General features: G+C 64.2%; 2 protein-coding genes across 9 annotated transcripts in view; both read left to right on the forward strand.

Moving 5' to 3' along the window:
- The window catches only part of ZNF385C (zinc finger protein 385C), a 71172-nt gene that overhangs the window by 38233 nt on the left and 5271 nt on the right, over positions 1–27668 (forward strand). For 5 of the 7 annotated variants that reach the window (XM_074927046.1, XM_074927047.1, XM_074927048.1 and 2 more), the window contains 4 exons: positions 20324–20466; positions 24260–24370; positions 26337–26508; positions 27257–27586. In XM_074927046.1, coding sequence (XP_074783147.1) covers positions 20324–20466; positions 24260–24370; positions 26337–26508; positions 27257–27586 — 756 coding nt within the window. Of the gene's footprint in view, positions 1–20323; positions 20467–23703; positions 24036–24259; positions 24371–26040; positions 26509–27256; positions 27587–27668 lie in introns of those variants that run through there. The other 2 variants (XM_074927051.1, XM_074927045.1) reach the window with 2 other exon arrangements.
- C25H17orf113 (chromosome 25 C17orf113 homolog) lies at positions 7559–15333 on the forward strand. 2 transcript variants are annotated; one of them, XM_074927043.1, is made up of 3 exons: positions 7559–8077; positions 9657–11651; positions 13045–15333. In XM_074927043.1, exons 2-3 carry the CDS (start codon positions 11133–11135, stop codon positions 14575–14577), a joined length of 2052 nt encoding a protein of 683 aa, XP_074783144.1. In that variant the 5' UTR covers positions 7559–8077; positions 9657–11132; the 3' UTR covers positions 14578–15333. The 2 variants fall into 2 exon arrangements, with proteins under 2 accessions (XP_074783144.1, XP_074783145.1); XM_074927044.1 differs by having other exon boundaries at positions 11023–11651.

The raw sequence follows: 27668 nt of genomic DNA on the forward strand, positions 1-27668 counted from the left end.
CTCGGGGGGGTTGGGGGGGGGGGCCGGGGATGCTCCTGCCCGCACGGACCCGACTCGAGCGTTGCCGCGAGCAGCCGCTTTTGCCAAGTTGCTTGAGCTTGAGAAAATGGAAATAAATCAGGGTACGAGTTGTTCTTTGAAGGAAAAAGCGACACAGCGAATTGTTTCTGGTTTGCTGGGTGGCTGAGGCTGTGGGGAGGGGGGGTCCGGTCTCCCCTTTGCGATCTTGAGCACAGACCCAACTCCTCCGCGTGGAACGTTGAGGGGGGGTCACCCACCGCCGGGAACGGGCCCCGGAGCTCCGCGGGGCCGGAGAGTCCGGGCTGGGGCCGGGCTCAGCATCAAACCCGGATACGGGTTCGGCTGTGGGGTCCCATCCTGCTCCCGTCGGGGCTTCGGCGCGTTGGATCCCCCTCGTGGATCTGCCCCTGTCCGAGCTCACCGGGCCGCTCCCCGCCCCGCTGCCCGGCACGGAGCGGCTCCTCCCGCGGCACCGGCCGGGCTGAGCCCCGCGCCCCCGCCGAACGCCCCCCAGCCCAGCACCCGCAGCCCCCCCGCTCCCAGCCCGCCGAGCCCAGCTGGGGCTGGGTTCCGCTCACGGCGTCGGACCGATCCTCCCCGGGGCCGCAGCAAGGGGAAGAGAAAGGTCGGGCGGTGACACGGCTTTACTCCGCCCCTGCGCCCCGCTTGGGGGTCACCTCCGGCTCCCGTCCCTGCGCCCGCGACACGAACGTTTGATGCTTTTTGCGTGAAATGAATCGGGGGGGGAGCGGCCAGCGGCGCCTTCGCTGCGAAGGCAGGGACAGCCCGGGGGGGGCTGCTGCTGCCCCGGGCTGGCGGAGCGGGGCTGCGGCGGCAGATGGAGCGGAACGGGCCCGTTCCACCGGCGGGTTCGGGATGACCGCTCCGTCGGGGTTGTCAGTACCGGCGTTAACTCCGCGGCAGGCTGCGGGGGAAGGAGCGTCGCGCCCGGCCGCTGCCTGCGAAGGGCTCCTGCGGGCAGCGGGGCTGCCGCTCCCCGTGCGCGGACACACGCGGGTGCGGTGCGTGTCCGCGGGTGCGGGTCCCGGCGCCTCCCGGCGCTCCCGTTCCCCCGCCCGGGGGCCGCCGGCACGTTCCTGTCGGTGCCTGCGGCTGCGGAGGGCGGCCGGGCCGGGGCACGGCGGCTCCTCCTGCCCCGACACGTCTGAGCGGGCTCCTCCGAGGTGTAACGCAGCCTCGGCTGCCTCCTGGGGTCACTTTAATTTTCCTGATAGTTTGGAAGCGGCTTTTCTCCGCGCGCTGCCGCTTCCTCTATCTCTGGAACGTGTAACGCTGCTCGGGTACTGATCTGAAATACTTGTCGGGAAAAAAAAAAAACAAAACCAACCCAAACCCCCCCGCCCCAAAGCTTGCTTCCAGCCTTCTGCCCCCAAATATGTAGGAAATGTTGCAAAGCCGCTAACGCTTCGCTGCTGAACCCGCGGCGCTGGGCCCTCGCCGGCCGCCCCGGGACGCGGGGCCGAGGTGCGGGTGCGGCGGCTGCTCCCCGCCGCTGCGAAACGGCCTCCCCCCCGCTCCGGTTTAAACATTTCTTGGAAAAAAAGGGGGAGCTCGGAGTGACCCGTCTTCAGCCCGTGCCACGGCGCGGGGGGGGGCCGCGCGGGGTCCCGGCGCCGCTGGCAGTTTGCTGTTGTTAATTGGCCGCTTAATGAGGCTTCTGTCCCCCCTGCCGCTGTCGGGGCTGATGACAAGGGGAGCCTGTCCCCACCCAGGTGCGGGGTTTGGCTCTGGGGCTCCTTCATCAGATGGGGGGGCTGAGCTTTCCCTGAGGTGCTTTTGGGTGAATTTCCCTATAATTGCAGCAGTTGGTTTTGTTGCCAGGGGCTTGCTCCAAAAAGTGTCCTGGGGAAGACATCTGGCCCCTGGTTTCAACCCCAAGCAACACCCCGGGGGGGGCACTGGGGGCTCCAGGCTCCTCCGACAGCCTCAGCCTCCTCTTCGGAGTATTTTTAGACCAAGCTGTCATCTAATCTTGACCTCCAGTATGATGTGGGCTAGAAAATATCACTGCGTTTCCAGCATCAACCCAAGGGTATAATTCACAAATTCTTTTTAGACTCGTTTTAATTCGACCTCACCTTGCTGGAATAATGAGTTGCCAACAAGTATTTTGAGCAAATGTGAACTTTTCTGAAGTCCCTGCAGCGAGGATGCTCCCAGCACCTGCTGGGGCCGAGGCTTTGGTGGTCGGGGCCGGCCCCCGCCCGGTGGCCCGGGGCTGGGAGTGGCCGCAGGGGCTGGGATTTCACAGGTCGCTTTTCTGTCCCTTTTCTGAGCGGGTCGGCAGCGCGGAGGCTGCCTGTTCCCACTCTTCCCCGAAGTGATTATATTAGCGTGGCCTGGGTGGGAGTGGCGGAAATTACAGTGAAATACTAGCGGTAGGAAATAAAAATCTAATTAAAAAATAATGACAGATGCGTGTCATCCTCCAAACCCTGGGTATGACCAGCCTGGCCCCAGGGCAGCCGTGGGGGGCAGTTCTGCGCTTCGGCAGCTGCCAGCACAACCGTGTGGGGGGGTCCCCAAAAATAACGCTGGGAGCAGAAAGCATGTGTAGGGGGGAAAGGGCTTTGACCTTTATAAAACTTGGGGAGGGGAATATGTAAATGGATTTGGGTCTGAGAGTCCTCTCGGTCCCCCGGGACTTGCAGCCCTGAAGTCTGAGCTGGTGGAACCCCCTGCAAGTGGGGCGATTCCCCTTCCAGCCCCCCCCAGAGCGAAGCTGGGGGGGACTGGCTGAAGCCCACGTGGTTTCACTGCTGGGGGGCAGCGGGGACAGCTGTCACACGTGGTGGTTTGGGCCTCACCGCAGTGGTCTGTGTGCGTCGCTCCGGCACGTGTGGGATGGGGATGGCCACTGCCTGAGCCTGGCTCTGCCACCGCCCTGCCGGGTGGCCCTGGTCATGTCACTTGTCCTCTCTGAGCCCGTCTGTCTCCTCATGGCTCTGCTCTCCCGGGGCTCGGTGCCCTGGGGAAGGGCCAGCCCAGCGCTGGCTGTGCGAGGGACGCACCAGCCTTCAGGTGCTTCAATAATAGAAATCATTAATTTTCACTGCTAATGGAGGAAACGCTGCGCCATGAAAAATGTGTGTTGGTTTAGAGGCAATTCAAAAGGCTGGTACAGACGGGAGCCCCTTAATTTGTTCCAAATTGGTTATTTCACTGGAATGGTGAGAGAGCATCAATTTGAGTATCTTTTTTCCCTTTTCATTTCTGTCAGTTGTTCCACGGCTGTAATAAATTGGACTCGGCTGTAATTTTTATGATTTAAACGATGCCCAGAATAAAGGCAGAACTAATCTACGGCACTGGGCTCTCTGTGTTTCAGAAGGACCCTGACCTCTCCCCCCACCACCCCAGGGGAGAAGGTGATGGCGGGGAGGGGCAGGAGGGGCCTGGATCAGTGTTTAATGCTGGCTGCTGCCTTTCTGCCTGCCCCCCCCCGGGTCAGGATGAGCCCAGCTCCTGCCCCGGCTCCTGCCCCGGCTCCTCGGTGCCTGTCGTGGAGATCAGCCCGGTCTCAGCCAGGCTGTGGTGGCCCCGGTGTGGGGGACACTGGCCACGGCACGGGGCTCTGCGAGGCGGAGGTTGCTAAATGCCCATTTTCAGATAAATAACTGATGTATGGGGGGAGCTGGGAATTAAAATCCAAGGGGAGGTGGCTCGGTGCCCGTGGACATGGGGAGGAAAATGAGCTTGATAGAGCGAGGCCTGTGTCCAGTTCTGCTCCTCAGGAATCATTTGTTCATCGCCTGGGCAGGGTTGTGGCTCCCTGCAGGTCCCGGGGGGTGGGTGCCGCCGAGGTGCGCGGCCGGGAGGGAGCCCAGGGTGGGGGCTCGCCTGGGCTCGGCCCTCGCTCCTCCACACAAGGGCTTTGCCCTTGGCGGCTGCTGCGCGGGGGGGCAGCGGCTCTGGCCGGAGGAGCCTTCGCCCGGGCCGGGGTCGCTGGTGGGGGAGGGACGAGCACTGCCCCCCCCCCCCCCCAGCCCAGACAAATAATCGCGGTTGTGGCCGTGCCCCGGAGTTTCGCAGAGATGTCATCCGAGTTTATTTCAAGGCTCGTTCCCTGCCAGCTCAAGTCACGCAGCGAAAGGTTGTGACAAGGCTGCGCAGGGAAAGGAGGCGCGAGGCAGCGTCCTGCAAGCTGGGCGGGTGGGGGGGCCGTGTCAGCAGCTTGGGGGGGGCTTCCTCCTCCAGCAGCACCCCCCGGTCCCCTCTCCGTGCCCCGCTGCCCACCCAGGACCCTCTGGAAGGACCAGAGTGTGTCCCAGCCAGAGCCCCTGTGCCCCCAGCGGTGCTGGAGGGCCCCCCCGGCTGACGAGGAGCCCCTGAGCACCCTGGAGACGTGCAGGAGAGCTGGGACACAGCAGGGAAATATCGGGGTCCCCCAGTGTGTGCCCCATGCCCGTCCCTGAGCCGAGGCAGCCGCTCCTGCCCGCGATGCTCCGGCCTCTTCACGGTGATGCTGCGACCCAGCAGATCCCGCCGGAGGAGGCAGCTCTGCCAGATCTGCCCGGCCAGGCCACAGCCCCGGGGGGGCTGCAGAAGTATTTTTAATTTGTCCAAGCTGACACGGAGCCGAGCGCTGTCTCCCTCGCAGAGGGACGAGTCTCTCCTACACGAGGCAGCGGCTCCTCGCACCCGCCTCCCTCCGCCGTGCGCGGCAGAGATTAAATTGAGCTGTCGGCGCCTGCGGGTGCGAGGGATGCTGCGGCTGCGGGCTGGGGGCGAGGCCGCGGGGCTGGGGGGGCTCCTGGGCATCCTCCGGTCCGTCCTCCCCTCCGTTCTCCCGCGCATCCCCCCCCGTGTGCCCCTGCTGCTCCCGGCCCCCACCTGGCTCTGGGCCCTGGCGCAGTTGGGGCTTTGGGGGGGGGAAGCAGGGACCGCAGGGCAGCGGGGACCTTCCCTCCCCCCAGAATCGTCCCCATGTAGAGCCGGCACCCTCGGAGCCCCTCGGGCAGTGGCGGGGGGGCTCCCCTCATCCCTGTGCGATGGGTGGGGAGCAGAGGGGGGCGGCTGGTGAAGCCGGGGGGCTGCGAGGGGACGGGGCTCTCCGGGGTGAGCACCTCCGGGGGCACCAGCACCTCCGGGGGCACCAGCAGCTCCGGGGGCACCAGCAGCTCCCGCTTCCCGGCTGGAAAAGGGTCTTGGAGACCGAGCCTGGCTTAAAGCAGAGAAGGAAAACAAAATCTCATCAAGGTGCTCGGGGATTTCCTGTCTGTTGGGGTGATGTGGCCGGGTTTTCAGTCTCCTGCTCAGCCTCTTACAGAGGCAGTGAAAGACCCTCAGGGAGATGCAGCTCCCAGGTGAGGGGCTGAAGTGCTGGGGGGGGCCGGGCTCTGTCCCCCCCATCCCTGCGGGGCGCTGAGGCCTGGCTCAGATGGAAACTGTGGCTCATCGGGCAGCGGCCGCCTCGTGCCACGCGGATGATGGATGTGCCCGTGCAGGCCGGGCACCTGCCCGCCGAGCGCCCCGGGCACGTCACCGGGGAGAAAAATAGCGATGATCGAATCAAAGCGAGCCGGCCGTGGAGAGGAGTAAGCAGAAATATTTCCATTTCGGTTCCTTTAGGAAGGAGCTCTGCCACCCTGCCGGGGCACGAGGGCAGGGCTGCTCCTCAGGCTCGGGGGCGTCCTGCAAACGCTGCCCGGCATCCATCGTGAAGCCAGAGGCTTCCGGCAGAAACGTGAATTTATGGAGAAGAAAAAAGCCAAAGCGGCAATTGAAAGGCTCTTTCACAGGAGGGATTTCAGCTGCCTCCTGTAGCCCCCCCCCGCAGGACCCCAGGCAGAGGCACCCAGGGCAGAAGAGACCAGCGGGTTCAGCACGGAGCAGGCAGAGCCTGCCCTTACCCCGCAGCCCCCGCTTTCCCAGCCGTCCCCCCCCAGGCTCAGTGTGCCTCGGCTCGGCCCCTGGCAGCGTCCGTGTGTCTGTCCCCGTCCCCCCCTCGCTCCCATCGGGCTGCCCCGGGTTGGCAGCAGGAAGGCGGCCCCGCGCCTGGGCCCCAGCTACACCCCAGCGTCTCGGGGGACCCCCTCGGTGGGCGACGGGCGCCTCGTCCCCGCGTCTGTCAGTGAAACGCCCCGCGGGGCACCCACCCGCCCCGTCCCCCATCCCGCCCGGACTGAGCCGGCTGCGGTGCCACGTGTGGCCCCGGTTGGTTTCCCAGCGGGGTTTGGGGCTCCTGCCTGTCCCGGTTGTTTCTCCCCGCCGCGGTTTTGTTTCCCCGCTGCAGATTTTCTCTGCCCGGCTCCGCTGGGCTCGTGCCTTTGTGTCTGGTGCTGGTGGGGGCCGGGGGGGGGTGGGCAGTGGGTGCTTTTGCCAAATGCACCTGTTTTCCCGGACTTTGCGGGGGGCTCCTGGGCGCACCCCGTCCCCCTGCTCCGGCCTGGGCTCCCCGTCCCGGCGCTGGGGCAGGAGCCGCCTGCGGGGTCGGACCCGGCCGCTGCCTTCGGGAACGGGGGGGGGGGAAAACCAAGAGCGTTCCCGCCTGAGCCCCCCGGGTCCTGCCGGTGGATCCCGGTGCCGGGGCTCGGCGGGGGCCAAGCGCTGCTGGGGCCGTGGGAAACGGGGTCGGCCCGAGCCCCCCCCCCGGGACCGGAGACCTCTGCGATCCCGCTCCGGATGCTGGGCCCTGGGGGGTGCGACCGCAGCCTCCTGCCTGAAAACTGATTAAAAAGGCTGAGTCCTCCTTTCTCGCTGGCATTAGCACAAGAATAAATAGTGCATATTTTCACCCCTGGAGCCCCGTCTCTGGTTTCACCCGGCTCCTGTTAGCATTAACCCTGGGCTGAGGTGGCCGGGCAGGAATGTCCCGAGAGCAGGAAGAGCCTCTTGCCCCGGGACATGTGGAGGAGCCTAAGGAGGGGGATTCCTTGGGGGCCGCCGTCCCCTCCCGTGCGGAGCCAGGTACAATGCAGCCCCTAACCCAGGCACGTACCGCGGCCCTCGCCGAGGCCTGGCTCTGCCTTGGAGCCGGGAGCATCCTCCGGGGCCCCGCGGCCGTGCTGCGGGCTGGGGAACGGGCGGGGTGTCCCCGTCGGGCCCCCTGCGGGACACTGGTGCTCTGCGGGATTTTTGCATCCTCAGGAACCTTGTCTGGGGGGAAGCAAAGTTGGTGTAAAATTCTATTTTTGGAGGAAGATGAGGGGCGCCCAATTTCGGCTGCTTTTAATGCTAAAAGCCGGTTTTTTGGCACGAGTGGAGCCTTTAGGGAGCCCAGCAGGAGGGGGGGGTGCTGGGGCCACGCAGCTGCGTCCCCAGGGCACAGTGACACGGGGCTGGAGCGGGAGCTCGGTCCCCGTCCCCCGTCCCCCGCTGAGGGGCTCGACCCGGATCTGCCACGGCTGGGGGCCTGGGGGCAGGGCTGGGGCACCCCTGGCTGGTGCAGATGCTTTTGCCGCCCGTCCTGCTGGCCGAGGGACCTGGGGGTCCCGGGGGGGCCACGAGCCGGGTGTCCCATGCCCATCGCCTTGGCCCTCCTTGTGTCTTGGGGGAAGGTGTCCGGGGGGTGAGCAGCGTGCACGGGGCGCAGCTCCACGTGCTCCCCTTCCCCAGGGACCGGAGCTCGTCGCCCAACCGCCATGTCCACCATCCCCACCGGCCCGGTGGCCACGGCCACGGCCACGCGGCCTTCCCCGTTCCTGGCCACCGCTAGTGGCCACTGCCGCCGTTGGCTGCCGGGAGCATCCGCGGAGCCAGACAGTCCTCGCAGCAAGATGGCTGCTCCCATGCTCCCGTGAGCGCGGGGCGGCAGCCGCAGGCTTTGTTCCCGCAGCCGCCGCGCTCGGGGCCGCGGCAGCCGGCGGGCACCGGCCCCCATGTGCTGAGCGGGGCTGCTGGGGCGGGGGGTGCTGCTGCTCCCTGCCTTCCAGCAAGCTTTAAATTTTTTTTTTTTTTTTTGGCTTTGCATTGTTTGGCTGGGTTTGGTTTTTTCATTAGATTTAAAAAATTTTTTTTCTTTCCTATTTAAAAAAACAAAATCTGGGAAGTTTGCAAGCCCCCTCACCCCAAAGCTTATGGCAGCCTTTCAATGGTACGTATGTAGGGGGAGGGTGGGCGTGCGGGTCGGGCACGCAGGGCTGGGTGCTGGGGTCACATCCTGCTCCGCTCTCCGCACCCGGGCGGGCGTTAGGTGACGGCAGCCAGGGCTGATGCCCCCGAGCGCGAGGGCCGGAGCGGCCGCTCGTCCTCCTGCAAGTAAATCCCGGTCCTGCCCAAACTTCCCCCCGCACGGCACCCAGCCCCGGCCGGGGGGGAGCCGCGGGCTGGTGGGTACCACAGTGTCACCCCAGTCCCTGCACGCTGCCGGGTGCCCGGGGGAACGCAGCGCTGCTTTTGCCCAGGGCCAGGGAGCGACCCGCAGGGCGGCAGCGCAGGGTGCTGCGGGGCGCGGTGCTCAGCTCCAGCCCCAGCTCTCCCCAGCCCCGTGTGCCCCAGACACTAATTGCTGCTTTTTTTTTTTTTTTTTTTCCCCTTTCCAAGGTAGTGGTTTGTGCTGGAGCGAGAGCTGGGGGCTGTGTGTAGGTGGGGATGGGTTTGGGGCAAATGGGGTGGGTGACAGGGAGGGAATGAAGGAAACTGCCCCCCGGGGCCGGGCATGCTGAGCTCGACGCCTGCCCGGTACGGGGGTCGGGGTGGCGGGGTTGGGGCCGTGAACCCTCAGCGAGGCTGTGGAAGGCGGCAGAGCCGTCCCCGCTTCGGGGGCGAGCCCCGAGCCTCGCCGGGACAGAGCCTGTGTCCTCGGGGAGCGTCTGACGGGTGCTGGCAACTGCAGAGGAAACGTTCAGCAAGGCAGGTCTGGGCTTTGACTCTCACGTGGCAAGTCCGTCACAGTTTCCTAATTAACGTGCTTCTGAGGAGACGCGGCTCCGGCCGGCGCTCGGCGGCTGCGGTTCGGCTCTTGGACTGGCCTGAGGAAGTGGCTGCAGCTCCGTTGGGACCCCCTGGCTCCGGGAGTCGTTCCCTGGGTGCCCTGGGCTGCACGGAGCCGAGGTGTGGGCCCAGGCGGGAGGCCTGGCTCTGGGAGACGAACCAAACCACGTTAACCAGGCGAAGAGGAAGATGCGGAGGGGATCGCGCGCCCGCTGCAAACCTTAAAGCTTTGTGCTCCCCGCGGGGCTGTGTCCTGCGGCTTCTCTCTGCTTCCTTGGAAGCATTTGGTGCTGACTGTGGTTAGAGCCGAGGTTGGGACTAGCAAAGCCCTGCTCTGGCCTGGGCTGGCTGCTCCGGTCCCTCTGTCCCTGTCCCCTGCCCTGGCAGAGTTGGGTCCCAGCTCCCGCTTTGCTGGCAGCGCACGGGGTGAGGGCTCCGGGGCTGGGAGCGGGAGGGTGACGCTCTCACGTTGCCCAGGGGCCGGGGGCCGGGGCTGCTCAGGGAGCCGGGGCCGTGACGCACCCGGACGGCAGCGATGGGGCACCCGGGCTCCGAGGGTCGGCGCCGTCTGAGGGTCCGCAGCGCCCGGCTCTGGGGGGTGCGGTGCCTGCGGCCGGGCCGGTGCTGCCGCCTCCTCTGCCGGCTCCTGCCCGGGGCTGGCCTGTTTGCTCTCCGGACAGGGAGGCGTTTCCTGGCCTTCGACGCCTTTTCACCAGGTTTCTCTGGTTTCCGTGATGCAGGAGTGCTGCTCCCGTCTGGCGTGGCAGGAGGCTTTGGCACGTCACCCTCCTTCGGGACAGGAGGAGGAGGCGTCCCGGGAAAGCCGCGCAGAGCCCGAAGAATCTGCCGGAGCCGGGGGAAGACTCACGGCTCGGGCTGGGCCTGGGGGGAGCAGCAAGGCAGCGAGCGAGGACGGGCGGCTGCTCCTGGGCACCCCGGGCAGGCGCAGGCACGGAGGATGGCCGCCCCTTCCCCTCCCGCTGCCACTAAGGCACGTTCCCCTGCCCTGGGGGGGTGGCTGGGTGACGGCAGCTCCCCCAGCACCCCGCCGGCATCGCCCAGGGCACCCCGAGGGGAAGCCCTGCTCCCCGGAGCGGGGCTCTGCAGCGCTGGGGCGCGGGGTGTTGCTCTCACACCTAAATCATGAGGCTCCTCCTGAGCGCTGTGGTAACGGCTCCGGTGCCTGGGGGTTTGTTCTTTAGAAAAACCTCAAGTTCCTCGTGGGTTTCTCAGCAAGTCGCGCTGACTGACGATATTCCCTGGCTTGTGCTGCTGCTGAATGTCCATTTTCTTTCCTTTTCCCTCTGTGTTTCGGTTCCCCCCCTTCCCCACCCTGCGCTGGGTTCCTCCTCCCCCCATTTTTACAAGGCCCAAGTCTGGTTTTTCAGTCCAGCTCAGGGAAGAATTCGGACTGAGCGGGGCTTAAGTGTAGGGAGGGAGTTGAGTGGGAGCTTAAATACTTCAGCTACCTGGTCTAAACACGTGCATGCTGAGTGCTTTGCAGCCTCGGCTCCAGCAGATGCCGGGGAGCGGGTCCTGCGCCCCAGCTGGCCCTGGGGGCGCTGGGCTGGGGGTGCTGGGCTGGGGCGCTGCCCAGAGCTCGGCCCCGCCGCCACGGGACGCCGCGCGGCTTTGGCGTGTCCGGGGATAGATGAGCGAGGGAGGAGTGGAACCACGTGTGAGCGCGAGCGTGTGTTTCTGAGCCGCCCTCCAAGTCATCCCCGCTCAGCTCCGGGTCTCCGGCACTCGCCGTCGCCAGCGGGTGCTGATCCTCGTGGGGCTGGACGCTCGTTTTTAGACATTTGGTCCAAAGCCAGCGCTGAGCCTTCCCAGCAGCAGCCGCGGCACGGAGCTCTGGGTGATGGGAAGCGTGTTTGGGTCTCCCTGGGGTCACGGGGACAGCCCCTGCGTGGTGCCAGTCCCACCGCTGACCCCCAGAGCAGCCGGTGCCGCCAGCGAGGCGCTCGGTGGGATCCCCCGGCGCGGGGCCGGGGCTGCCCCGCCGCGCCACCGCAGCTCTTCGTTAGCAGCCGAGAATAAACGATGAGCGCAGGCTGAGGTTTGCAGGGCCCTAATCCCTTTCCCTTGTGTCTCTTTCATCTCCAGTCGGACCGGGAGAGTTGTAATAGACCTTCTTACTAAATTAAATGTAGAGGCTGCTCCTCCAAGGCACGTTTCAGTTCAACCGTAGTGTTTGATTTCCCAGCCCCAGCAATATGGTGCCTCCAGGGAAAAAACCAGCTGGGGAAACTTCCAATTCCAATAAAAAGTGTAAGCGCTATTTCAATGAGCACTGGAAGGAAGAATTTACCTGGCTGGAGTTTGACTATGAGAGGAAACTCATGTTTTGCATAGAGTGTCGGCAGGCGCTGGTGAAGAACAAGCACGGTAAAGCGGAGAACGCCTTTACCGTGGGCACGGACAACTTCCAGCGCCACGCCCTGCTGCGGCACGTCACCTCGGGCGCGCACCGCCAGGCGCTGGCGGTGAACCGGGAGCAACTGGCCTTCGAGACGCGCGTCCACGGCCACCCGGAGCTGCGCTCGGTCATCAAGGTGGAGGTGAACCCGGCGAAGGTGGCCGTCCTCACCACCGTCTACTGGATGGCGAAGGAGGAGATCCCGGCCGAGAAGTGCTCCTCCCTGCTCGACTTCCAGAAGTTCAACCTGTGCCAGGCGCTGCTGGCCTCCGAGCACAGCGAGTACTACCACCCCGGCAGCGTCCGGGAGATGCAGGTGGGTCGGTCGGGCCGGGGCTCTGCGCCCGCGTTGCCGGGGGGAAGGGGCGTGCTCAGCCTCACCGGGGACCGTCGTCCCTGCGCCGAGGGTCGCTGGGTCCTGCTGGCGACCGGAGCCCGGCGGGGCCGGAGCCGGGTGCCGCGGCGGGCGGGCAGGGGGCTGCTGCCCCTGACTCGCAGGCAGAGCCGGGGCTGGGGCCGTTGGCCACCCAGGGGCACCCGCAGCCTCTGCGCCGGCGTTTGCTGACGGGCAGAGCACGGGCAGAGCTCCACCCCCGCCCTCGGCCGGGCGAACGGGCCCCGTGGCACCAGGGCACGTCGCGGTGTGTTTGGGACCACCAGCCTGGCCCCCAAAACCCGGCTGCTCCGGGACGTGCCCTAGCGCCGTGGGGAGCCGGTGGAGCCAGCGGTGCTCCCGTCCTGACAGTTCCTCCACGTTAAACATCAACGTGGCTCCTTCCTGGTGTCATTCCCTGACGTGACACGCCAGGAGAAGGCGATGGGCTCCGTCGGGGGAGCGTGGGGCTGGTGGTCAGGCACGCGGGGAGCCCAGGAGCATCCGCTGCCACCGGAGCCCGCCAGGCTGCTCGAGGGACGAAAGCTCAGGAGTTCAATTAGCACACGAGCACTGTGGGTTTTTCCTCTTTTGCCCTAAACTGAGCGATCAGAAAGATCAAGTAGCCGGAGAGTTTAGAAAGGATTTTCTTAATTTTACAAATGCTTCATGCCTGTTAAAATCAAATTAAATTTTTAGTGAGTCTTGGCCGTTTGCCATGCTTTTTAGATCTCTAAAGAGCCTTATTTTGCTGCAGATAGACTAAAACCACTAATTAGATTTCTGAGCCTGAAGTGCTACTTAGGGCGTTCACACACACCGAGGCAGTTTTCCCTTCACGCTGCGGCGTTTGCCTGAAATGGGATAACACGAGTAAAGAAGGAAAAGGTGCTGCAGAGTTTTCCTGCTGCTCCTGCCCGCGCTGGGCTCGTAAAGCACGAACGTAACTGCGGCAGTTTGAACCGAGGTGGCGGGTGGTCGGCGTCTCGCCTCGCTCCCAGCACAGGCAGGGTCTCGGTGACGGGGGGGTCGCAGCTCAGGGCAGGGACCCCCCCACTCTCTGCAGCTTCGCCCGGTGCCTGGGCTGCAGGCGGGGCGCCGGAGGACGCAGTAGGTTAGAAAAAAAGGGATTTCCAGCTTGTACATGTCCCTCACACATACGGCTTGTTTAAGGGCTTTTCTCCGGGACCTTGTGCCGCTCTGGGGGAGGCCGGGGCCGGGAGCCCTGCCGCTCGCGTTGCGCCGGGTGCTGCGTCTCTCCCCCCTGCCTCGGAAGTTCACTTGTGTTTCTCTTTCCCTCCCCGCCTGCCCCACGCGACTCCTGCGACCGGCTCAGGCAGCGATCGCCAAAGTCCTGCACAACGAGGACAGGCACAGGATAAAGGCTTCGCCGTTCATGGGGCTGGTGGTGGACGAGACGGTGGATGTCCTGGAGCACCGCAGCCTCGCCATGTTCACCACCACCGTCTCGCCCTGCAACGGGCAAACCTCCGCCACCTTCCTGGGGAGCTTCGAGCTGCCCGCCGGGGAGGCCTCCACGGTGGCGGGCAAGGTGGGCGAGGTGATGCGCTCCTTCGGCATCCCCACCATGAAGATCACGTGGCTCAGCGCCGACAGCGCCTCGCTGGTGGCCGAGCGGCTGAGCGGGGTGGGGACGGCGCTGACCTCCCTCTGCCCGCTCCTCACGGAGATGCACTGCCTGTCCCACGGGAGCTCCCTGCTGCCGGCCGAGGGCGTCGTCAGCATCGAGTACCTCCAGAAATACGAGACCACCGTGGACGCCGTGTACCGGCTCTACTCCAGCTTCAGGGGGGAAAGCAACGGCCTGGAGGAGCTGCGGAGTGTCCTGGACCTCTGTGAGATAGACCTGGGGAGCCCCAGAGCCATCCACTGGACTTCCATTTTCCCAGCTGTGGAAGCCATCGATTCCTCGTGGCCCACGCTGGTGCTGCTGCTGGAGAGCGAGGCGGAGCGGTCGCCCGTGGCCCACGGCCTCTGCGAAGAGCTCAAGAAGTTCCAGTTTGTGGCCTTCACCAAGATCCTCCTGGACGTCCTCCCCATCTTCCAGAAACTCAGCCGCTTCTTCCAGATCGAGGACTTCGACCTCTCCATCCTGAAGCCCATCGTCTCCACCACGGCCACCACCCTGCAGGCCCAGAAGAGTACCAGCGGCCAGAACCTCCAGGAGTTCCTCAACGAGATGAACGAGCACCCGCGGGACGACCGGGAGGGCGAGAGCCGCCTCTACTACAAGGGCGTTGAGCTGGCCAACTGCTCCAAGGTGCACCTGAAGCACTTTGAGCGCCTGAAGGAGAGTTACCTGGAGAGCGTGCGGGGCAACCTGCTGGACAGGTTCCCCAGCAGCGTCCTGGAGGCCATCAGCTCCTTCTCGGCCATTTTCAACCCCAAGTGCTACCCTCAATCTTTGGAGGACATCGGCAGCTACGGGGTGAGTGAGCTGAATTTCCTCCTGCAGGCTTACTCCCGGGTGGTGGTGAGCGAGAGGGCCCTGAGCGATTTCCCCCTCTTCAAGCGGATCGTCTTCAGCCTCAGCCAGCTCTCCTTCAAGGACCTCTGCGTCAAGCTGGTCTACAGCAACTCCGAGATGCACGAGCTCTTCCCGGACTTCGCCGTCCTCGCGGCCATCGCCCTGGCCTTGCCACTGGGCTCGGTCCTTGCCGAGAAGATCAGCCGGGGCCGGGAGCTGCTGAAGCGCGGCCGGTCGCGCCGCGCAAAGGACGAGGGGCTCTCCGACCTCATGAAGATCGCCATCGATGGGCCGGCCATCAACGAGTTTGACTTTGCCTTGGCCATTGAGTACTACGAGAGCATGAAGGAGTCCGGCTTCATCGTGGCGCAGGTGAAGTGAGCGGCAGCGGCGCAGGCAGAGCCCTGCGGGCAGGGAGCCGGGTCCTGCGGGCAGCCCCGACCTTTCCCCATCGCCGGTCACTGCCGGGGCCACGTGGCCACCGGTGGGTGGTGACCTGCTCCGTGCTGGGACGAGGAAACAGGATCCTTCACAAAGCCACTCCGGTCCCACGACCACCCCTCCCTCATCCCCCCAACATCTACCTGAATTGGCCAGAATTTAAAATCTCGGGGCCACCAGAAATCCCAAATTGGGGGAGGTTTTTATTCAAGCGTTTGTTATTTGGTTTCAGGGAGATGAAGGCAAATCTTCTCTTGAGCTCAAATGTCACATTGCCTTTGCACAGTGATACCCAGCAGCTTTTACTTAATACTCCGCAAAAATATCTGATTTTTTGTTGTTTTGGAGCCTTGAGAACGAATGCAGAAACGGCAGCGCGTCTTTCTAGCTCTGTGGCAAACCCTGAAATGCCTGGCGGTGTCTTGTTGGTATTTCTTGCGCACAGCACAAAATATTTTTAGCAGTGGCATCAAGTCATGATCATTTCAAGAGCAAGAGATTCTGAGAATGGTATTGTAATCACCAAGGAAATAGGAACTTTTAAATGTATCATTGTGTATATATGTGTATGTGTATATAAAAAGAAGTATATATATAAATATATATATATTAAAAAGGTCTATCTTAATTTTCCTAGTGTTTAAAGTACAAAGATATCTAAAAGGACTTTTTTTTGCAATGACAGAATAAATTATAATCAGGGGTCCAAAAATAATAAATAGCAAATTCCTGGTCTTTTCAAACTGGCATCACATCCCTACGTTCCCTTTGCACTCTCAGCTCTCTGTGCCTTGCAGCCAAAGAGTCTTTTAACACCTACTTTTGGGACAAACCTGAGTTCTTCAGCTTGTGCTTGTCCTTGTAACGTCCCCTTTACCGAGGAGCGGGCGAAGCCGTGGGGCGCCGCTGGCGGCCGCTCTGCCTGGGCGGGCGCGGTGGCCGAGCGGGGCAGAGGAGCCACCTGGCACCGCCGCTGTCACGGGGCGTCTCTGCTCTGAACGCCGAGGGACGCTCTCGCCCGCCCTGTCCCGGGGGCTCGGACGACCCTTCTGAGTGGCTTTAACCCACCATAAAGCCGAGGCCGCAGCCTGAAGCGTCACGTGGGTTCGATGCTGCGCGCCGGGTCCTGCCGCGGGATTCGGCTCCGTTCCGTCCCTGGGTAAGTCGACGCCGTCCCGCAGATGCAGGGTCCGTGTCCGGCAGGATTTGACCCCCGTGTCCATGACCCTGACGGTCCCCGTTGGTCCCGTGCGGTTGATCCGGCCGGGACTTGTGCTGCAGCAAGACGGAAGGGCCGGGAGGGGCTGGGGCTCGCTGCCCCCCACCTCCCTGCCCCTGGCAGAGGGGCCCTTGCCCGCCCCGGCCCCGGCTTACGGAGCCCCCCGGGTCTGGTGAGCAGCCCCGATGGCCCGAGGGGTCGCAGCCCGTTGCTCTCAGGGGTGGTTGGCCACTTGCCCGACCCAGCGGGCACCGGGCCCCGTGTTGGCCGTGCAGACGGGGTGTCGGGGGGTGCCTGCGGTGTCCGTGCCTGGCGCTGTGCCCTGCGTCCGTGGTGGTGGCAGGGGAAGCTGCATTTCTGTCCTCAGGGGTGGCCTAGAGTCCGTGTGTCCTTCCCGCTGATCCAAACGGCGCCGGCGCTGGTGTGGCAGCACGTGTGTCTGGGTGACGGCTGCTCAGTCACGAGCACCCCCCGGTCTGGTTTGGGGTTCCCCCTGTGCCCTTCTCCTGCAAGCTGGGCTTCGCCAAACGGCGCGTGCGGAGGCGGCGGCCGTGGCTGTCGGAAGCCGTAAAGAGGAGGATTTGGCAGGGTGGTGCTCACACCGACCCCACATTCCCAGGGAGGCTGGGAATTGCCAGCGCGTTGCACCGAGCAGCTCTGCAGCCTCTGGGCATGGGGGCCTTTGGAGCGTCCCCACCGCGTCGCAGCCTCCCGGATCCGCTGCGCTGCCGCCGGGTCGGGTTTGCGGGGGCCGGTTGCTCCGGGAGTTGCTCCGATCTGTGCGTTACTGGGGCGGATCCCGAGCGGCGCTGGGGCTGTCATGGTCCAGCTCTGCGAGCGGGCGCTGCTCCGCCGGCAGCCCTTGGCCCTGGGGAGCACACGTGCATTTCCCAGAGACTCCTGGAAGGAGCTGGAGTCAATTCAGCCGATGCTTGGCCAGAGACAAAAGCTTTAAAGCCCTGGGTAAGGAATCTGAGACGCCACCAAGATTTGCTGAGAACACCTACCAAATGGGAGGGAGCCAGGCTGCTTCCGTGCGAATAAACAGCTCCTGCCTCCATCTGTCCTGTGCAGACTCGGCACCAGATGCTCTTGCGAGGCAGCCGGCGTCTGCGGAGACGGGTCCTTGGCAGATTCTCGTGTCGGCATGAAAACCCCCAGCGTTGTCCCTGCCGCTTTCTAAGGTGTTTCCTGGAGGTTCACACAGACGTAGCGTTAGAGCACAACAGTTGCTCTGGTCCGCCTGGCGGGGGGATCCGGGGGAGAACCCGCTGCCGACGGGTGTTGTGGTCGCTGTGTGTGGCACGGAGCAAAGAGGTGGCGGGGACGTGGCGGGGCACGGTCCCGGGTGGGCTTGGTTCAACGGGGGCCTGAGACACGTTTCTAAATTCCCAGAGACCCCTCCGAGAGAGACAGGTGCCGGGCTGGGTGGGCGCTGAGCGGATGGCTCAGGGCTGAGCCGCGGGCAGAGGGTGCGCGGCACCGCAGGGCCGGCGCCGGGGGATTTGGCGTCCTTCAGTCAGGCCTGGATGCTCAGTTCACAGCCGTGCACCCTCCCTGCGGAGCTGGGGGGGCGAAGGGACCCCCCCAGGCTGCAGCGGATGCTCGTGCTGGGGGCTCCTGCGCTCCCCCCTCCTCGCACCAGCCCTGTGAAATGCTCCGCGGAGCCGCGAGCGTGTCCCAGCCCGACGGGACGCGCAGTGCCAGGGCAGCGGGGGTCGCTGGGGGGGTGGGGGCTCCTCTGCCGAAACGGGGACACGGGCAAAGGCAGCAGAGGCCGTGGCAGAGGCCGATCCCGCTCGGGAGCTGCGGGCCGAGCATCCAGGGATGCCCTCCATCAGCAGAGCCCACCCCGCTGGAGGCCGTGCCGGTCACCGCGGGCAAGGTTGTGTCACTCTGTACTGACCTGGGGCCCCGCCGCTCTCCCCAGCGCAAATCCCCTTAACTGAGGGACTAACCAATCCCTAAAAATACAGCCCGCAGCTGCTGCCGGAATCCGCCCTGCAGCGAAGGTGAGGCAGGACCCGCAGCGCGGCCCCGTGACCTTGGGAAGTGCCCGGGAGCATCGTGGGGTGCCCCGTGTGCGGGCGGGGTGCTGCGGGGTGCCGGGGCCCCTCGCCCCTCGCCGGGGAGCGCCGCTGGCGCCGGGGCCTGTCCCCTCCGCGGGGTCCCGTCTCGGTTGGGGTTTCGGGGCTCTCTCCTCGCGCCTGTTTTCCCCCCGGGCTGCAGACCCAGCCCAGAAACACGTTTCATCCGCAGATTTGGGCTCAAGGACGTGCCGGAGCAGCTTGGCCTGTCGCATCCGTACGGTGTCGGTGGGCAGCAGCTGCCGCGAACCCCCCGGCCCCCCCGGGCCACACACCCGCTCGGGAGGGAGCTGCCCCCCGGGAAGGGAACCCCTCGGCCACGGGGCCGGGCAGCAGCAGCGGGGTCGCCCTGGCACAGCGGCGTTGGCTGAGCTGCAACCTCCCCTCGTTTGGTTACTGATGGTGGGGGCGCAGGCGTTCGCCCCCCTCTTGTTCCTCCCAGGTAAATGTTATATATACATACATATATACATATATATATTTATTTTTTTAAGGCCAGTGCAGTCAGCGCAAAACTCCCGACAATCCGACCGTACCCTGGCAATCCAGCCCCTCGTGCCTTCGCTGCGACGTGGGGGCTGGGGGGTCTCTGGGGGCCGCTCCCCGGGTGCTGGCCTTGCCGTATCGGATGATTTGATGCAGAAATACTGTTTCACGCCTCAGAAGGTTAATTATGCATTGTTCGCCCATTTCTGCTTGCTTTTGCTCCCTCCCTCATCGCTGTTGCTATAATTTTATTTATTTATTTTTAAACAGTTTCACAGATTTCCCTTCTGGGCGACTCTGGAATTAACTCGATCAATGCACGCCTGATGAAGCAAAATGTAATTTTTCCCCCGAGTCAGGCCTGACTCAGGGATGGCTCCGGTGCCGCTCAAGAGCTGCCCGTGTGCGCTCGCCCAGAAAGAGGTCGTTGCTGCCCGCAGGGCCCGTGCGGCGAGCGCTCGCTGCTCAAATTCAGAAAAATCCTTCAAACTTTGCGTTTCAGATTTGTATCTCGGTTCCTGGTTTCTGCCAGCGGAGGGTCGGGTGGGGAGCAAAAAGCAAAGCGCAGCCGGAGAGCAGCACCCCCCCACTGCCAGACTGGGGTCCTCGTCCTGCGCCGCCGGTGCCGGGGGGCTGGAGGGGGGCGAGGGCCGCGGCGCTGTCCCAGGGTGGCCCCGGGGGGGTCCTGGTCGGTGTTTCTGCTGCGGGAGCACCCCCCCTCCCCGCCCGGGCACCGGCCGCTCTCATCCCCCCGCAAGGGACTGCTGCTGCCTCCGGCACGGGCCCGTGGGCAGGGGTAGTGCCATGCTGGGCCAGCCCGGCTCCGCAAACACCTTTTTGCTGAGAAGCCAGAAATCAAAAAAAAAATAAAAGAAACGTTGGCCTTGTCCTCATTCCAGGCGGAGGGACGGGGCTGCTGCGGCAGCTGGAGGGGGGAGAAGGCACGAAGCTGCGAGATGAGGATGGGCTCTGTCACATCCATCTCTCACAGACTCTGCTGGCTCCCAGCGTTTCAAAACCTTTTCTTATTTATTTTATATTATTCCCTGGTTTGTTTTTTTTTAGCTTTCCCCCCTTCTCGCACTCGGAGCTGTGGGTGGGCGCAGGAGCCCAGCCCTGACCCTCCGTGGGTCAGGGCATGTTTTCCCAGCGGGGGGACGGGGGAGTCCGAGTGGAAAAGGGCTGGAACGGGGAACGGGCTGGAGCATTCGGCATTCACTTCTTCCCAGGGGTGTTTTCTTTTCAAACAGAAAATTATTAATAACTCCAGGCTATTTTTATATCACAGGCTGGAGCTCGTGGTTAGTCTGCGGGGGATGATGCGAGGCAGGCGGCAGTGCCTGGCTGGGGAGCGGACAGGTTGGGAGGGGAGCCTGTTCCTGGGGGTTTTCACCCAAAATACATGTGGAGGGGCAGAGCTGGGGCACCCACGTGGCTTGGAGGCCCCCAGGGGCACCCAAAATTCAACATCTGCAAAGCTGTGGTGGGAGCTGCTCTGCCCCCCACGCGGCGCTCACGGGGGTGTCGGGGCCGGGGAGCTCCTGCAGCTGCTGCCAGAGCCCCGGCAAGGACGAGCCCCCACGGGAGCCCCGGGCAAGGGGCTGTTTCTCCGGGGGAGGTTTTGGCGCCTTTTGGAGGGTTCAGAGCAAACTCCTGCACGTGTTGACGTGAGGACGCTGCACTCGCCTTTGAGCCGCGACGCTGGTTTTGAGCCCGAAAGGCCGAGGGGTGCCCGGGGCCACCCTGAGCTGGGACCTTTCTCTGAGGAGGGGCCGGAGCCCACAGCAAACGGCCTCGTGGGCCGTGTCCCCGCGTGCCGTGTCCCCACGGGCCACATCCCCTCGCTGCGAGCGGGGGCCACCCACGCTAACGCTGCTCTCTCCCCTCTGCCCAGGTCCCTCCGGACACAGCAGCCCCCTCTTAGCGTCGTTGCCGATCCCCGGCCGCCCCCTTCACCCCCCCTTGGACATCAAGCACTTTCTGACCTTCAGGCTCAACGGGACGTCACCGCTCAACCTCTTCCCCAACTTCAACACGGTGAGTCCCCGGGGCGGGTGGGCATCGGCCGCTGGACCCCTCCTCTCTCTTGTAGGCGGCACCACTGTTCAAACCCCGCCAGATAATTTCTGGCTTAATTACCCCGGTCTGTGGCTGCTGGACGCTAGTGCAACGCGCCCGCCCTGCCCTTAGCTCCGAGCGGTTCCTGCCCAGCCGTCGCCCCCATATACCAGAATTAAAAAGATGGTTCATTTTAACCAAGATCAATTGGATTTTGCTCCTGGAATCAATAGTAATAAAGTAGCTCTGAAGAGCAGTTCATTAGTTGCAAAATAAATAAAGAAAAGGAAAGAAAGAGAGAGAAGGAGTATAAAGATCCAAGGACTGTGCCTGGTGCTGGGTGGCCGCGGTGTCGGACGAGCCTGGTCGCTGCGGGACTTCTCCCACCGCCCGGCTGGGCTCAAAGTCCCCAACCTTGAACCCCCAGCCCGAGCGCTGGGGTCCTGCGCTGCAGCGTCTCTCGGGCTGTTCTGTTGTACGTCTAAACTGACCTGGATGTGGCCCAAAACAGCGGCCGGGGCTTCCCCTGCGCCCCAGCTCCCGGCCTCGCCCAGGGGCCGCGGGACCCAGGGCTGCTCCCCCCACAGAGCCAGGGTGGGTATTTCTGGGTTTGGTAAATGCCCGATTTTTTTTTTCCCCTGTGAGCCTGGAAACGGAACTCCCCTGAGCTCCCTCCCCGCCTGCTCTGTGGCCTTTTGTAAGTGGGTTTGAGATTAAACGTGCTCGGAAGGTGCAAATTATCACTGAGATCTTCAAAGGCTGCCATAGAAATTAGGTCCAGGATTCCTGTTGCGGTGAATGGGATTCAGACGTCTGACTCCTTTAAGCTCTTTTGAAATCCCAGCTCTAGCCTGTCTCTCCCTTGTGCTAACAAGCAGAAACACAGGAGAGGAGGATTTTTTTGATGCCATTAAGGTTGCTGCTTTTTGTCTGGGCTCCTTTTTTTAGTTGCCGGAGTCAGTAGCTAACCTGAGCCAGACCCTGTTGTTTGTTCTGCTCGGCTCCCACGTGCCCCTGCCGTGGCACGCGTTCTCCAGAGTTGCGTTGCTTTAAAAAAATAACAATAATTTGGGAAATGAATCTCTTGCACTCGCTGGAGCCGCACAGCCCCGTTGTGCTGTGTCTGTGCTCGGTGGGGACCCCCCTGCCCGGGGGATGGAGGTGCCGGGGGACCCCATCCCGCGCTGCGGGCGCCTTGGATTAACTGCTCTGAGCTCCGACCCGAGCCCGCCGGGGGTCTCAGCTGAGCAAAGCCAGGCCTGATCCTGCGGGGCTGGGAGCGGCCCCCGCGGGCTGCGCTGGGGCTGGGGGTGCGAGGGCTTTGTGGGGCGCCGGGGCAGGGCTCGAGCATCGCAGCAGAGCTCCGGGTGCGGTTCAGGGGTGGGAGCGGGCGGCAGCCGAAGCGTTTCACTTCCCGAGAGCTGCCGGTTCCCAGCTGCGCTAAAAAGAAACCGGAGGATCTGCCCCTGCTGCCACAGAGCGGCTGGGGGTGCTGAGCAGGGCCCGGGGGTGCTGAGCGGGTCCGAGGGTGCTGAGCAGGGCAGGAGCTGTTGGCAGCTGCTCCGCAGAACACTGACCCTGGGCAGGTCACACGCTCTCGTGAGCCAGCAGATGTTTTACTCTGGAACACGCGAAACCTTTCCCAAGCTGAGCCCTCCTGCGCTTAAAGCCGCAACGGCGGGGGAAAACATTTCCTAAGGCAACACGAGGGTGCGTTTGGTGCTTGAAAGGCCCCTTCCCGCTCCTGAGGTGTTGCAGATCCCCCCGACCCAGCCGCAACCCCGCGGCAGGAGGTGCGGAACGAGCCGATGCCGCGGCCCTCGGAGCTCCCGTCTGACCTTGGTGCCCGCGGGGAGCTCGGCGCTGGGAGCCCCGTTTGTGTCACTGGAAACATCCAGGGACAAAGAAGGGGACGTGAGGCACCGAGAACCGACTGTAAAGCCCAGATCTTTGTGTGCGGGGCCAGTTCTGCTGCGGCAGGAGCCTCCCCAGGCTGGGGCAGACCCGGGGGCGCCGACGTTTGTGTTTTCCTCGGGAGAGCACACGAGGGCTCTGGGGTGGGTTCCTGGCCTGGGACGCGCTCGGCGCTGCCCGGATGGGCTGGGCTGGGTCCAGCAAAGTGCCCGAGCGCGGCCCCGCTGCCGCTGCCTTCACCGGCAGGTGCAGGTGCAGGTTCGGGTTCAGGTTCAGGTTCAGGTTCAGGTTCGGGTTCAGGCCCCCAACCACCTTTGCATCCTGGTGCTGGCATCTCCCTTCCCCAGTGTCTGCGGGGTGCAGTGGGAGGCACCAGCCAGGCCCGGAGAGCTGATGGTGCTGCGGAGGTTAGAGCAGTTTTCCTTTCCTTTGTGTGGAAGAGGTGGGTGTTTCTCTGGAAAACACGTGCCGGCCCCGTTCTGCCCGCAGCCTGGCAGCGCGGGGATGCTGCCTGGAGCACGCTGCAGTGTTTGTCGTCAGGGGTGGGGCAGCATCTTTGCCATCTGTAGCTTCCTCCAGGTCTCTGCCGAACCCCAAATGCCTCTTCATTTATATGCCAGATAAGTGAGTAAAATTTCATAGCAAACAGGCACTTCATTAATCACCCGCTTTTACCATTCTGCTCACTCCTGGAAAGGAATTTGGGGTCTTGATAATGGCTCCGTTGTCCAGGCATGTGCCTCGAAGACTGATGCACCTGTCTCAGCAACGAAATAGCTTTGCAGAGAAATACGATCGCCTGAAAACCCAGGGCTCTGCTGACAGCAGGACTCAGATAAGATAATCTGCCTATGCCACAGGGTAGGGGAACAATACTTGCATTATAGATTATAGCCACGCTCAAACAAAGAGGTTATTCTTATTTCCCCCCCCCCCCCCCAAATAAATGCATTTTGTTTAAAACAATTATGGCTTTTCGGACAAGTTTGCTGCCTGGGCTGAGGAGTGACGCCGAGCCCTGGGGAGAGCCCGAAGCGCTGGGGGCTGTCATCGGGCCCGGGGCTCTGCCGCTGCCTGCGCCGCGCCGGGCAGGGGCCGGGCAGGACGCGGCTCCCTGCGGATAACGGGAGCTGCTCTGGCTCCGTGTGCGCCCGGTGAGGTGCCGGGGGCTGCGCAGGCTTCGACGTGCCCGTCGCGGCGGGAGCGGGGCGGCGTGCGGGGGCCGAGCTGTGCCCACGGTCCCTCCTGCCCCCACCCCTGCCCGGGCCCAGCAGGCGCGTCCGGCTCCGCTCGCCCTTCGGCTTTGCGCAGGGACGTTTCAGCTCCCTGGGGAAGAGCACGTGAAGGATTAATGGCCGCTTGCTTGTTTTGTTCGCCTCTGCCCCTGTTTTGATGGTTTTTGCTCCTGCTGAGTGTCTCAGAAAGCTGCCCTGGCGTTGGGAGGTCGAGGGCAGCAGCTGGGGGCTCAAACAGAAACGGATGTTTCGCCGCCCGTGACACCGATGTCTGTGGTGGGGAGAGAGGGGACACGCAGGGGAGCGCAGTGGGGCTGGGGAGGACGGGGCCCTCGGTCTGTGTCCCCACAGCGGCCTCGTCCCTTCTGCCAGCCCGTAGCGGGCGCTTGGACCCCGCAGGTCTGGTTTTTTCAGGGATGGTTTAAAAAGGACGAGCATGGGCGTTGATGCAGCACGTGTTGCCCCGTGTCGGGGGCTCCGCTGCCGCCCCACCCGCTCGCTCCGTCCAGGCTGTGGCCTTTGCGGGGGCTCCTCGGCGGGCGCAGGGGCTCCCCGGGCCGCGGTGCTGCGCCGGCCGTCGCGGCGTGGCACCCAGCCAGCCTCTGCCTTCCCTCCCCTGCCAGATGGACCCGGTGCAGAAGGCGGTGATCAGCCACACCTTCGGCGTGCCTGCCCCGCTCAAGAAGAAGCAGTTCATCTCCTGCAACATCTGCCACCTGCGCTTCAACTCTGCGGTAAGCGGGGCCGGCGAGCGCGGGGCCGGGCGGGGGGGTCCCACGCCGGGGGCACGCGGACGCCCGTCCCGGCGTCCCCGGGGCTCTGTCCGCCCTCGCTCTGCGCCTGCCCCGGCCGGCGCCTCCGCCAGCGCCTCCCTGCCCGTGGGCCCAGGTGCTCGCGGGGCGGCCGGGTCCCGTTTGCCACCCGGCGCTCTCTGCTCCTCGTTCCGTCCAGCTCTGCTCCCTGCTGCCTTGCTCCCGGGGTTTGCGCTTAAGCTGCTTTATCAGCCTGTGCAATTCATCTCTGGTCCCTGGGAGCTGAATATAATCTGCCCTGCCCTGGCTCCCAGAGCGCTGCTGTGGCAGGTGGGTTTTTTCCCTGCCTTTTATTCTGAGTAAATCAACCACCTTGTAGAGAGGAGGAAGGAAACATTCATTGATCCCTGCGGTAATGACTTGCACACAGCTGATCTTTTGTGGGGGAAAACTGATTAGAAGGCTTGAAAGGGAATTCTCGCTCAAAGCCGGCAGGAGGGGGACGGGGGTTTGCGGGCAGCCTGTCTTGGCCTCTGCTCCCTCCATGCAGCGGCTGCCTGGCGGCGCTGAGGGCGGGAGCTCCGCGGCTCAGCCCGGGCACCGGCGTGATAACCTGCGGAGCTGCCACCCTGGGAGCATCCCCCGGGCTCGGCTGTCCCTTCCTCGGTGTCCGCCAGCGCGGGCTGCGGGAGCTGCTCTGGCTCCCCGGGACGCTGCGCCCCGGCCGGGCTGGCTCAGCAGAGCCCGGGGCTGGCGCTGCTCTGCCAGCAGAAATCAGCATTTCTGGGCTTCGTTATTCCACTCTGCAGCCACGCGGCCGGGGAGAAGCACCATTCCCTTCCCTCTTCCGAGCTGCGTCCCGGCTGGAAGGGCGGTGCCGGGACAGTCGGTCCCGCCACGTGCTCCCGCCGCCCTCTTGGGCGCCCTGTGCTGCTCTGCCCGTCCCTGCCCGTCCCTGCCCACGGGTCCCTCCAGGTCACATCTGCGGGGCAGCACGTCCTGGCGCAGACGCTCGTGTGTTTGTGTTTGTGCGCAGAGCGGCGGCGGCGCCGGGTGACCTACTTAGGCTGCAGCCCCAACCCCGTTATCTGGTGGAAGTTTATTGTATTTGCTAATGAGGCCCCGCGCTCGGCTGGGCCTTTCGCTTTCCCACGTGCCCGGCCATCGCTGCACCCCCGGACACCATTCCCAGCCCTTGGAAAGCCGGGGGGAGGGAGGGGATGCTTCTTCCTGCCGGGAAGCCGAGAGCGCCGTGCAAATTAATGCGTGCGACTCAGTGGTACAGTGTCTTAATTCAGATTGGATTTACTTTCCGTAAATTGCTAAACTGGGGTTGTTTTTGGGGACAATGCGGCATTGTCCCCGACTGCGGAGTACACAAGTGTTCGGGAGATTTTCTTTTGTGTGCGTTTTTATCAGTTCGGTGCAGGCATGAACCCATCAACGTGCACTTCATTATTCAGCGTTCGCCGGGAGAAAGGAGCCGTGAATGTAAATTGCGTGTTAGACACCCGTTAGGTGACAATGGGAGATGTGTCCTCCCCACCAATGTACTTTTTTATTTTATTTTTACAGCAAGCAATTCATTGTATGTTTCTGAAGTCATAAATTTTGCCTGAAAGCTTCTTTTAAAAGTGACTCGATGCATTTAATCAGAGCAGGGTCCTTATCTCGCCGTGCAACGCGGCCGTATCTTAGCAAAGTGATACCTCGGCCTGAATACATTTGTGTGCGGAGCAATCTGGCGGGAGGAGGAGAGCAGCTTTGTGCTGCACCCAGCTCAAAATACCACCTCCGAGGCGGTGAATGGCACCAGGGGAGGTGGCCACGCTGGAAACGTGTCCGAGTGGCCACGGCCCGGGGCTGAGCCCTCCACCCGTCCTCCCCGTGTCCGTCCATCTGTCCGGCCGCAGCACCGACGCGGCCGTCCCCGTCTCTCCCTCCCCAGAACCAGGCAGAAGCCCACTACAAGGGCCACAAGCACGCGCGGAGGCTGAAGGCCATCGAGGCCATGAAGAACAAGCAGAAGGCGGCGGGGGCCGCGGCGGGGGCCTCCGGCCGGGACGGCACAGCCGACTTCGCGCCCAGCCCCGAGGGCCCCGGGGAGCCCGGCAGCACAGGTAGGCGGGTGGGGGGTGCGGGGGGCAGGACCCCGCCGCGAGCGGCCTGGCCGGTTCCCGGGAGGCGGCGGCGTTTGTGTGCCCAGCCCTGCCCCGGCCGCAGCACCCTGGGGCGCCCGGTTAAATCCCGAACCGCAGCAGCCGCGTGGCTGAGCGTCCCGCCGCGGTCGGGCTGAGGGCGGCTGCGGTGAGTGCGGCAGAAACACCCCCGTGAGCTCTAATAAATGAGCTGCTCTGCTCCGCTGGCGTCCCCGGCGTGCCGGGCTGGGGGCAGCGTCGCGGGTTAGGGGTGGGAACCAGCCCGGGCAGCCCTTGGCCCTGGGGGGAGCCTCACCCCTCTGCGTCCCGCAGCTGCGTGGGGAAGAGCAGGTGCTTCCCCGGGGTTTGGTCCCTGCGAGATGTTTGGGGGGCTGCAGGAGCCGCAGCGGGCCCCGCCTGTGCCCCCCTCATCCCCAGGGCCCTGCCGCCGCGCAGGGATGGGGCCGGCAGGACCCCGCTCCCCCCAGCCGAGGCAGCGCCGGAGCTCAGCCGGGAGTTTGCGCTGAGCTCGGCTGCCGCCGGCCGCAGGGAAAAGCGGCAACGGGAGAGACCTCGGCAAGAGCCGCCTCGGCTGGGACGTGCCTGGGATGGTCTCGGGGAGGACGGGGCTGCTCTGAAATCCAGAAACCCCGTTCAAGCACGGAGAACTTTCCCTGTCTGTCTTTTCTTTCTTTTTTCCTGTTTTCCCCTTCCCTTTCCCTCCCGCCAGCTCCAGCCGAGGGCCTGCAGGAGCAGGAGGGCGAGTGCAGCAGCCTGGGGCTGACGCCAGGCCCCGAGGAGTCCCCGGTGGAGCTGCCGGGCAGCGTCGCCCCACTCGGGTCCCCGCCGGCCTCGGAGCTCTCGGAGGGCACCTCGGATGCCGCCAGCGTGGGCTCCTCGGCCGCGCAGGCAGCGGAGGCGCAGGCAGCCGAGTCGGGCAGCAGCGTCAGCTCGGCCCCCGAGAGCGAGAAGGAGGGGAAGAAGAGCAAACAGCACCTGTACTGTCCCACCTGCAAAGTGACCGTCAACTCCCTGTCCCAGCTGGAGGCTCACAACACCGGTAAGGGCCCCGCCAGCCCCCTCCGGGGCTCCCCGCAGAGCCCCGCCGGGCCCCGGGCAAACAGCCGTGCAGGGAGCGCTCA

Source organism: Athene noctua, chromosome 25, assembly GCF_965140245.1.
Source record: "Athene noctua chromosome 25, bAthNoc1.hap1.1, whole genome shotgun sequence".
Taxonomy (NCBI): domain Eukaryota; kingdom Metazoa; phylum Chordata; class Aves; order Strigiformes; family Strigidae; genus Athene; species Athene noctua.

Bases quoted from the DNA above. Each gene is read 5' to 3' on its own strand.
- C25H17orf113 (XM_074927043.1), top strand. From the start codon at position 11,133: ATGGTGCCTCCAGGGAAAAAACCAGCTGGGGAAACTTCCAATTCCAAT. The intron at 11,652-13,044 runs GTGGGTCGGTCG...CGACCGGCTCAG, and splicing joins GCAGCGTCCGGGAGATGCAG to GCAGCGATCGCCAAAGTCCT.